Here is a 12,188-nt window from a genome sequence, read left to right as displayed (position 1 = left end):
GTCTTGTTGTTCATTCAGAGGTTGTGATTAGAAGTGAGATGTTTGGTCGCCTGCTCACTGGGATGTCTCACTGTATTTACCCGACATTTTAATGACCACTCCCACCACACTTTGATCAAATATTATTCCTGAGATTTAAATCAGAAAAAAACCTTTTTATATCCAGCTTCATTTCAGTGGGCGGAGCTGCATCTTCTTTAAACTAAATCAAGTTCAGAGGAGTTTTAAATCAGATCTGTAAGGATGGTTGTTACATCATTTGTAGTTTTAGATATAGTTTATGTTATTGTCCGTCTGGTTTTGTCTTACTCGACACTTTCTTCATCTCGTACTGTAATGGAGGACCACAATGGAAATTTCATATATGAAGTGAGTCATTCGTGATCAGCCTGTCCTGCCTGCATGGTTTCATCTATCTCCATACAGTTACAGTCACAGCTGCTTATCAGAAATAATCCCTCAACATATACGACCTCCTGCATATAGTGGCATTAGAGGAGTCGTGAAGTCCGAGAACACGGCAGTGTACAGGTTTATAATCATAGCAAAGGCTCCGCCCACTGGTTAGTTACTCCTGCTCCTCAGTCAGAGGGACTGAGAGCTTCGTCTGCCGGGACGCTGGACTCTCACCATCTCCTCCCGGCGCTCATGTCCACCGGCTCATCCAGGACGTTCTCCTTCCCGTTCTTACTGGGTCCAACGTGGCCGCTGTGGCCGCCCAGCCTCAGACTCCCGTTCAGCTTCTCCTCATAGGCAGCAGCACCCATCAGGCTCTGGTGGTGCAGGGTGCTGGCCCCGGGGCCCTTCCCGTCCCCCAGGCTCCCTGCCACCTCCAGGGCAGCCAGGTCAGCCAGGTCCTTGCGTTTGAGCAGCGCCAGCATCTTGAGGCGCTCCATGGCCTCGTGGCCCTCCATCTTCAGACGCTTGGCCAGCGCCTCCTCTCGCTCGCTGGGTGACTCCAGGCCTCGCTTCAGCAGGTTGAGTCTCAGCGCCTCCTCGGACATCCGCTCCATCCTGAGGGGGACACGACGGGGTTAGGAAGGTCACGTGAAACAAACATAAGGTCAAACACAGAATACATCGCTTCATGTGGCGTAAAGTGCAAGCAGAGTTCAATGACAGGTGGACCAACCCAACCCCAACATGTGACAGCAGCAGTGGATCTGAATCTGTTCCAACAGGTGCTACAGTGATCTGGAGGAGGAGAAGCAGAGTGTAAAGCAGGCGTGAACACAAACACAACACAGTCAGTGTCATGTCACCGGACCGTCCGGTCCCCATGTCACCGGATCGTCCGGTCCCCATGTCACCGGACCGTCCGGTCCCCATGTCACCGGACCATCCGGTCCCCATGTGGAGATGTGAGGAAACAGAGTCCCAGTCATTCATTCATGCTCTTCAACAACAACTACAGAAGCGCTGTGAATCTCCTCCACCTCCCTCATTCACAGATAGTTTCTCTGCTTATATTGTGTCCATTCATTCAAAAGTTGTGAATTTAATTCAAAAGTTGTGTATTTCAGGCTCCACCGGGAGCTCTTGTGATCTCAGGAATCTCTGTCATGGTCGCTTCGATTGTTTCAGAGCATCACTCGTGCAGTCTCCGCCAAACAAACGTGTTTGTGTCTTTAATAGATGTTTAAATCTGACACTGCGTCCTGAACTAAAGCGTGACAGGTGATACCTGATGTATTCAGACTACAAGTATGTCATGCTGTGTTCACATGTTTGCAGTTTGGTTCTCAGATGTTTTACTTTGACATTCATAATAAACTGAACGGTTCAGTCAGCAGAGTGAACGAGTGTTCAGACGGACTGTCTCTTGGCTCAGTGACCTCCTCCTCACAGGTTTTCACCAGTAAGGGTTCTTTGCTGATGCGGCTGCCGTCTCTGGTCCTGATGCTGCTCTCTCACTGGATGGAGCTCCAACACCAGAACGCCTCCAGCAGAAAGATCTCAGCTTCCTCACAGAATAACAGTCTGCTCTTCCCTTCCTGGTGTCGGTCCTCCAGTCCGGTCTGGTGTTCAGATGGACCCGTTCTCCTCCTAAAGTCGACACCACCTCCCTGGTCCGGTTCATGTTGAGGAGCAGATGATTCCTGCTGCACTAAGTTCTCCACCTGTTCTCCACCTGTTCTCAGTTGTCTGACTCCCCGAACCATCAGGGTGTTCAGAGAACATCTGTACAGAGTGAACAGCCTCCTGTTGCTACCACACATCAGACAGCAGCACACACCGGGTCCTGTCTGACTGATGTCTCCCTCCAGGAGAGTCGACTCACTGACACCCGAGAGCCTCCGACTCAGTGGAAGTTGTTGAATGTATTAGAGACACTGGAGAAATCAAAAACCATCACTGTCACCACAATCAGGCAGCTGAGAGTCACCGTTACCCACATAAGACTGACAAGCAGGGCCAGAGCCAGTGTGTGTGTGTGTCTGTGCGTGTGTATATATATATATATATGTGTGTGTGTGTGTGTGTGTGTGTGTGTCTGTGTGTGTGTATATATATATGTGTGTGTGTGTGTGTCTGTGTGTGTGTATATATATGTGTGTGTGTGTGTGTGTGTGTGTGTGTGTATACATATGTGTGTGTGTGTGTGTGTCTGTCTGTGTATATATATATGTGTGTGTGTGTGTGTGTGTGTGTGTGTGTGTATATATATGTGTGTGTGTGTGTGGGGGGGGTACATACTAGATATATTTCTAAAAAACCTCTACAGATGAGAAAAAGCAGGAACCACATTAAAATACTGCAGTTAAACACCTCTGAGTGGACTCAGGTGCGGCTCTACCTGATGTGGTTCTAGGTGGTCCAGGGGTCACCATTACCCCCCACTCCTCCACCCTCCTCCCCCTCTCCCTCCTCAGTGTGCAGTGAAGCGGGTTGCTCCACATCCAACACTGACCAACACATTGCAGCTCCAGGATGATCAAACTATATGAGCAGCTGAAGTGAAGTCACTCAGAGGAAGTGGGATAAGGAGAGTCTGGATCTCTGCAGCTGACGGTGACACACACCTCTGACATGCCAGCTCTGCATTACCGTGAGAGACGGAGGAGCAGGAAGACTTCCGGAAGGACGACAACAACACATGAGCTGTGTCACATGACCGACTCCAGCGTGATCGAGCGGCAGAGCCAAGACGCTGCAGCAGAGGCACGAGCTGGACGAGGCCACGACGAGGCCGAACCACCCACTGGTGGTCAGAGGTGGAAGACTTGGAGTGAAACTGAAACAGGATCTCATTCGTTTGTGTCATCAAATAATTTTCCAAAACTAATCAATGTAAAAAAAAATGAACTCCAGGTTTGTACTACATGATGTTGTGCAACAATACGAGCTGTGACCTCAGGAGTCTGGTTCCTCTGCTGCCTCTGTCTGTGTGGAACCACTGAGTCACTCTACATGTGTATAACCTCATTAGCAGCCTTCTCCTCCATCATGTGGAGCAGACAACATGCAAATGGATCACAAACATCTGGACCGACACTGGATCCGGTAAAAAGGCCGTGTACTCCGTTCATTCAGACGGAGTTAATTGGGCACATTATCACTTAATCAGCTTCCTGTTAGCCGATTCTACCTGCTGGTGTCACTCCATCGTCTCCCCTCCTCTAGTGTACCGCCACCGTCTCATTCAGTCTGTCCTCCTGTTCTCCTCCTCACATCTACAGGAAGGACTCTTAATCATCCGACAAAACAATACAATAAAAACATTTACAGGGTGGGGTCACCAGATTTCACCTGGTAATATTGTACAGAAACACAGACTCCAAGAATCATTAATTGCATCATTAAAGACAGTCTGTGACTGATGTAAGATGAATAGACTGAAAACTGCATTTTATTCAATAAAAGGTTCCTTTGAGGAGATCATCTGCAGTTGAAATAAGTCACAACCATCCATCAGTGATGTCATCATCCATCAGTGATGTCATCAACCATCAGTGATGTCATCGTTGGTTTGTGAATGTTATGAATCCTCCAGTTCAGATTCTGTCCGTCACCATCTTGGTGGTTCAGAGAGGTTTGGAGCAGGAAGTGACCATATTTGGACGAGCTGGGGGAGGAGCCAGCGGTGGATCCGACTGATCTGATTGGAAACCTGACAATACTATAGTATTGCAATACTCAACAGAGGGTGAAATCACAGTAATATCCCACTGTGACTGAAGTATTGTGATGAGATTATTTCGTGGTGATCTCCTCCCCTACAACACTTCTTCTTCTCTAATTAATCTGTGACGCAGCGAAGGCAGTGCCGAGCCGCCGCCTCCATTTGCTGAGAGGAAAACACAAGCAGCTCCTGCTTCCTCCACTTTTAATGAGCCACAGAGCTGCTGAGAAGGCGCCGATGAGCCAATCAGAGCCAGCCGGGTGCTGCACGTCACTAACTGGCACCCTACACCCTCCCACCCTACACCCTCCCACCCGGCTGCCCCTCCTCCTGGTCACCGACAACGCCAGCCTTTACATAATATAATGACTGTTACAGTCAGCAGCTACCACACACACACACACACACACACACACACACACACACACACACACACACACACACACACACACACACACACACACACACACACACACATTGGGCTCTCTGCCAATGCAATAAAGGAAAGAAAGAAAAGGAGACATGGAGAGATGTAGAGAGCGACAGGGTGGAGGTCGCTACACCTACAACCACAACCACACTTCTAACACTAACCCTGGGACAGAAGGGGACAGAACAGAGGAGGACAGGACAGAGGAGGACAGAGGGGGGCAGAGGTGGACAGGAAGGACAAAGGGGGACAGGACAGAGGGGGACAGAGCCACAACCACACTTCTAACCCTAACCCTGGGATAGAGGGGGACAAGACAGAGGTGAAGAGGACAAGACAGAAGGGGACAGAACAGAGGAGGACAGGGGTGGACAGGACAGATGAGGATAGAGGGGGGCAGAGGTGGACAGGAAGGACAAAGGGGGACAGGACAGAGGGGGACAGAGCCACAACCACACTTCTAACCCTAACCCTGGGATAGAGGGGGACAAGACAGAGGTGAAGAGGACAAGACAGAAGGGGACAGAACAGAGGAGGACAGGGGTGGACAGGACAGATGAGGATAGAGGGGGGCAGAGGTGGACAGGAAGGACAAAGGGGGACAGGACAGAGGGGGACAGAGCCACAACCACACTTCTAACCCTAACCCTGGGATAGAGGGGGACAAGACAGAGGTGGAGAGGACAAGACAGAAGGGGACAGAACAGAGGAGGACAGGGGTGGACAGGACAGAGGAGGACAGAGGGGGACAGGTAGACTCCTTAGGCTGTGATTGTGTGGAGGATCAGAGACTGAAGCAGCCTACTCCAGACGTCAACACTCAGCCCTGCATTCCTACAGAAGGCAGATTTTGTAACCCCCCTCTGCTGCTGCAGCTGTACAGTACCACAAGAACTCCTCCCTGCTCCTCTCCCCTCCCCCAACTCCTCAACCCCCCCCCCCCCCCCCCCCCCTCACTGTAAAAATAAACACATGCTTACTTTCAGGGGCCCCTTAAACGCAGCCACAGCTCAGAGCTTCATTTGTTCACATTACACCGGCCAATCAGGTGTGGCTCTGCTGGGGGGGGGGGGGGGGGGGGGGGGGGGGGGGGTCGTAGTAAAGGAGTGACAGCCAAGATACACACAGAGAGGAGGAGGATTTTATTCTTCATCTCCAGCTATCTTTGCACACGTCTTTGTGTGTAAGCTGCATGTGTGTGTGTGTGTGTGTGTGTGTGTGTGTGTGTGTGTGTGTGTGTGTGTGTGTGTGTGTGTGTGTGTGTGTGTGTGTGTGTGTGTACAGGGCTAGAAAGGAGGCAGAGATGGCAGCTCTCTCCTGACATAATGCCAACTCTTAATTCCCTCCTCCCATCCCCCACACACACTCACACACACACACACACACACACACACACACACACACACACACACACACACACACACACACACACACACACACACACACACCATGTTCTTTATGCAAAGAGCTGTCGATCAGATGGCTGCTGCTAAAATGTCGTCCTCAGAATTAAACCAGCACTGCTGTGGATCCTCAGATCAGATCCTGTTCTGTGTTCCACAGTCCTGTTGTTCTGTGTCTCCTCTCCGTGTGGAACCACAGTCCTGTTGTTCTGTGTTCTCCGTGTGGAACCATGTTCTCACTGTGTTCCACATTGACTGACTGTAATGATAATTACAGTCAGTCAATGGTAATATGACCATTTGTGACTACACTGCTGAAAATCATCTCATTTCATGCATGATGAGCATCATGATAATTCATTCAGCTGATGTAACCCCCCCCCCCCCCCCCCCCACACACACACACACACCTGTGCTATTAATTCCCCCATAAATATGGCAGTGATGGAGAAAAGAAATGGAAGTCGTGACACCAAACTGTCAGATGCCTGAATCCAAATCGATATCTTGTGATATCACTGGACTCTCAGTGTTGGATGAGCTGCTGTGGAAACTCAATATATTCAGTTTCAACTAAAACATGTGATTCAGACTGAAACAGAGTGTGATGATGAAACTACTGATGAAGAGGAAACTTAACGATATCCAACTCATGAAGCCCAGTGGAGGAACAGATCCACGTCATCAGCCACAACACGTTCACACAGTTCACACTCAGACAGGATGTCACAACTCTGAACTGGTGCTTCATCACCACCATCACAAGGTGAGCAGCTCAAATACTGGGTGCACAATACAAAGTCATTTAGCACTAAGGTGCTCTGATTTTCAGCAGGACCACCACATGTTGCTCCACCACTGCATCAGTGACCCTTCAAAGAATGAAAGGAGACAGACAGCAACCAGAAGACCTTCAGGACTCACCTGAAAGCTGAACTCTCAGGCAGCGTTGGACGGACCGCACCGCATGTTTCGGGTGCACGTCTGTACTGAAAGTCACGGATCGGTTCAGCACTACCTTTAGATCTGATTCATTATTGCTGATTCTGACAATTAATAATAGGATATATAAATATCAGGAAAATGAGAGAAATTACCATTACAGTTGTTCAGAATGAAATTTACTTAATTTGGGTCAAAAACCCAGTTAACTATTTAGGATTAATTAGTTATTAATTTAATAAGAATCCAACAACAGAAGAATCCACTAATTCTCTCAACTCTAACTATTGGAAGATTAAACACGAGACCCAGATTAAAGGTTCAAACTAGAAAAATGACACAATAAAAAATAATAAATCTAATGGATTTGAAATTCTAGCATGTAGCTCAAACGGTTTAATTTACAATAGAAAAGATGGGAAGTGACTTCAACACAACACTGGTGAACTGGACATCGGACAGCACACGTCCCAGCAGGCCGATGGACCATGAAAACATCCACACACACTTTTGTTTGTGCGTCTGTTCCTCTTTATGAGCACGATAAGGTTGTCGGTTATATTCTCTGCATTAGACTGAAGATAACTGCTGCTCTGTGAAAGCGTGATGTCTCTGTTTTACGAGCAGGCATTATCATTACAATTGATTCAGAAAGCATAAAAACTAAATGGATCAGATCCTTCATGCAGCTGTTACAGATGTATCATGAAGTACCTTTAGAAACATCTGTAAGACCTGATTTACACTTTGAACACTCCTCCACCCGACAACACTTCCACATTAGATCAGATCACATCTTCACCGACAGACTGCAGCCAGCTACACACCTGGAACACCAAACCTCCCCTTTATTATTCAAACCTTTGAAAAATCTGTTTTGAATCAATTATGTGGACAGAAATAACCAACAGAGACCAAGGATCTCCTCCCTGCCTCCAATGATACACCGTCTGTTAGTCCTGCTGGACACCACTCATCACATGTCACAGCAAAGACAGGAACTGGTGTTTCACATCTTATTTATCACATAGATGTCTATTTGTTCACGGGAACGATGCTGGTTTCATGCAGACTAAAGTTAGTTATGGAGCTCCACAGGGTTCTGTACTTGGGCCAATAGTTTTCACATCATACATGTTTCCTTGAGATGATATTATTAGGAAGCAATGCGTAAACTTCATCTACCGTGCAGGTGACACTCAGCTCTATCGATGCTTGAAGCTCGATGAATTTAATCAGTGAGTGAAACTTGAAGTGTGTCTACAAGGCATAAAGTTCTTTTTTACCACAATATGTCCTTCAATAAAAAGTCTCCAGGACTGCCTTCCTTCACTTCCTTAATATTACCAAAGTCAGGAACATCCTGTCTCAGAGTGATGCTAGAAAAGTACCCCATGCATTTGTTCCCTGGAGGCTGAACTGTTGATGTACTTTACGATCAGGATGTCCCAGTAACTCTCTGAACAGCCTCCAGCTGATCCAAAGTGCTGCCGAGTCCTGACAGACAGCCGCGACCCTTCTCCAGGAGAAAACAACCACTACCATCGCTTCGTTCAACATGGATGCCGGTTTAGAGGCGGTGCTGATCTTGTTGACTCTGCTAGCAGCTGCTGTGGAGTTAAACTCTGCATTTTATTATCTAATACTGCCGACATGCCCAAGAGGTGATCTATTCGTTGGACAACTTGTGACAGTTCTCCTGTCTATCAGCCCGACGGGACAGAACCTGGTCGGATCATGTTTCCACTGAAGGTCATGATTGATGGTGAGACAACGCTCAAGAGGTCAGACTGCACTGTGAAGTGAAGTAGAGGATGTTGTTGTTAACTTCTAACCAACACACGGTATCCCACAATCCTGAGGAGACACTGACTGCATCATCAGAGGGAAAATATTCTCTGAATATTAAAACGTGTGTGATTCATGGATGTTGTTGTCAGATGGTGTCGGTGTGGACGTTCATTTTAAAATAGAGTTTCAAACTAAACCATATCGGTGTGGATGTATAAAACACAGAGCGGCTGTGGCTCAGATTAACTGGTGACCCCATCAGAAGGTTCAATCCACCGTTCCTTCTGTCTGAAGTCTTGTGACACTAAACCCCAGGTTGCTCCTGATGGCAGGCGAACACCTTGCATTCGTACGTGTGTGTGTGTGTGTGTGTGTGTGTGTGTGTGTGTGTGTGTGTGTGTGTGTGTGTGTGTGTGTGTGTGTGTGTGTGTGTGTGTGTGTATAAACGGTGAAAAGGTGCTGCTATTCAAGTGCAGAGCATTGACCGGTTCCACGCTGCCTGCAGTCCACTAACAGTGGGCATCATAGAGAAGCATGAGCGCGTGTCGGTCCGGTTAACTGTGGTGCCGAGCTGCTAGTTTATTGTCTATTTCTACGTGGAGTTCATAGAGCGAACAGCATGACTCCTTGAGCTCAGTCCTGCACACACAACCTCCACATCATCCGGCTTCGCTCCGGCCCCGACAACACGCTCCCACAACGGGCTCCACTGAGGGGTCAGACCTCGGGCCAACGGGCCCCGACAACGGGCCCCGACAACGGGCTCGGTGGCTGTTTTATTGTGCACTGAAGAGTTTAGGAGGCAGAGTGAGTCACCTCATCTGTAGTAACAGTTAGAGGACAAACACTGCACTTCACATAGCTGAGCTCCACCCAAACCAGCTGAATTAGCTTATTTTTTGTGAACAATAACAAACCTGATACTCAACACACACATTTTTGTATCACAGCAGCCGAAATTCAACACAATGTTCATGTTTTTTCCTGGATGCATTTGTTCGTTTTCAATTGATGAAGCTCACAATGCTCAATTCTGTCATAAAAAACAATCAATGTTTATTTCTCTACTTCCCTACACATTCCCTCTGTCTGTACTTCACATGGATTCAGTCTTTTCTTTCTTTTAATTCCAAAAGTCGCAGCATTCAGCCGACCTGTGGTGTAACTTTGATCTCTCACTCACTCAGTGACAGACACTCTTTATAGCTCCGCCCCCTCTGGTGCTGTCCAGCTGAAAATATTGTATTTATGTTATTGACCTAATTCATTAGCACCGTTTTTTTCCAGGTCAGTGTGAGTGTTGTGTTTCTGTCCTCTGATCTCTGTGTCTCACTGTGGGCGGAGCTCCATCTCTGCTGTGTTTCTGTCCTCTGATCTCTGTGTCTCACTGTGGGCAGAACAAACACAGGTGGAGGCAGCGAGGGGAGATTGTCCTACCGTTAATTGATCGCACCGATAGCGTCGTTCTCGCAGACAAATAAATAAATAAATACATACTGATATAATGGATCTCCAAATATACCCGGACGGCCGTCAGTATGGGCGGCAAGTCTAACAAGTGGTGAGCTACTGGTAGCTGGTGAGCGACGATTTAGACACCACTGCTCTACCTTGATAGTGCGCAGAGTGGAACTCAGACTTGCCTTTTATAACAAAGTATATTTAAGGTGTATGGGATGTTTGTAAAAGAGAAACCCGATGCTGTGACTGGTCAGAACGTGGTCTTGTTGCACTTTAAACCTGCACAGCAACAGCATGTAGCAGGCGCTCTGCAGGGAGTCTGGCATCGCCTGGAAAACAGCTCCTCTTCACACCAGTTTGTGGAGTCGAGAGAAACCGAGCTTGGCCAGTGAAAAAGCTGCACAGTAAGCAAAATTCAAAGCAGCATATCCATCACCAAAGAGGAAACACTGTTTACTAAATTCTTCAAAACAAGAGTATGTTTCCTGTCGGTTCTTCACCATCTGTCTATAATAATAATGAAGTGTATTTATAGATCTTATCTACATCAGTCATCACAAATAGCTTTACAAGGCGCACATAAAGGAGCAGAGGACAGTAAATATCCTCCTATATTTAACACTGATATATCATTAAAAACAGGTCAAAATAAATCAATAAATATGAATTACAAAAAAGGAGAGTTTCCAGAAGCAACATCAGTCTCAGACTGTTGGGCCGGTTCTTCCAGAGAAGTGTGCCGGACAGACACAGCAGATCTATGATCTACGACCTACGAGCTATGAACTACGGTCTACGTTCTTCACCATCATCCACAATAAAGGCCGTTACACTTCATCTCAGGTTCGTCATGAAAACTGAATATTCATATCTGAGGGTCGGGGATGGAAAACGTGACGAGACGATCACACATCCTTTCTTTTACATTACTCCACCGAACAGAAGCAGCACCGGGGATGGAACCGGTACCATCTGAGAGCGGCTGCAGGGGAGAAGACGACCCGGACATAGCAGCTGGACCAGAGGACAGGGAGGACGTGGACGACACTAATCAGACCTACAGAAATACATACTGGATATTTAAAGGCCGAAATAATGATAGTTTGGAGCGGAAAAAAGCTGATTTATCAGGTGATATGACCGTCGTAAATATGAGCTGTACCTCAGCCAATGTGAGAACTCTGGGTCAGTACCATTCTGGGTCAGTACCATTCTGGGTCAGTACCACTCATCTAATGCCATAAATCCACACTTCAATACAGCTTTTGAAAAGCTCCACGTGCGGTCTTAATATTCATGAGAAGTTATTTTTGTAGTTTTGAGCCTCTGTTCAGTTGCTGTCTGCAGCTTGTTGTGTGTCTGTGTCTTTAAGGCACGTTGATATTAGTCACCCTCTCCTCTGGTTGGTGGAGTCTCTAATGAGTGACACACGCCTCGGCCAACAACAAGCTGCGTTTGCTCCTGTAGCTTCTGGCTCCGCGACAGAGAGAGCGCTCTGTTTTCTCCTCGGATATGTTGGACAGTGGGCCGCGCTGCAGGACGGACAGACGACAGCGGTGAATACAGGCCGGGTGCTGCTCTCTGTGGACCGCAGCCTCTGACACTCATGGTGTTCACACAGCACACACACCAGCTTTATAATCAAACTATAGAAATATGAACTCATAAAGTTTGGGAAGTTTATTGTTAGTTAACATCAGTCGGAGAGTATTCAGAGGTGGGACTTTCTAGATTACATCTTTGGTGACTGAACATCATTATCAATATACTATGACAAATATAATATCAATTTCAAGAACATACAGTTGCAACACAATAAGGGTTAAAGTTTTAGATGTCAGCAGAAATGTAACCGTTTTCTTTCAGGTATTTATTAAAATATGTTGCGGTGGTTTGTTCTACATCTGACCGTTGACTCTACTGCAGTTGTTCCTCTTTTTGAATGAACTCCTCCACTGACAAGCTGCTTTTAGTTCACACACGCTGTGTGTCGTCATCACATCAGCAAGTTAGAATATTCACAATATCAAGGTATGAA

The 12,188-nt window shown here is 47.2% G+C and overlaps 1 protein-coding gene across 1 annotated transcript in view; it reads right to left on the bottom strand.

Moving 5' to 3' along the window:
• Positions 1 to 12,188, bottom strand: part of gatad2b (GATA zinc finger domain containing 2B) — a 46,757-nt gene that overhangs the window by 20,820 nt on the left and 13,749 nt on the right. Inside the window, exon 2 of the mRNA XM_069175730.1 lies at positions 631 to 1,014. Within this exon, the coding sequence (XP_069031831.1) occupies positions 631 to 1,013 (383 nt within the window). The 5' untranslated portion in view covers position 1,014. The remainder of the gene's footprint in view (positions 1 to 630; positions 1,015 to 12,188) is intronic.

Source organism: Embiotoca jacksoni, unplaced genomic scaffold (genome assembly GCF_022577435.1).
Source record: "Embiotoca jacksoni isolate LCO1_2020_lvr unplaced genomic scaffold, fEmbJac1.0.p SCAF_7, whole genome shotgun sequence".
In the NCBI taxonomy this organism is placed as follows: Eukaryota; Metazoa; Chordata; class Actinopteri; family Embiotocidae; genus Embiotoca; species Embiotoca jacksoni.
Note: the sequence above shows the minus strand (reverse complement) of the source record. Positions and strands in the feature narration are given on the sequence as shown.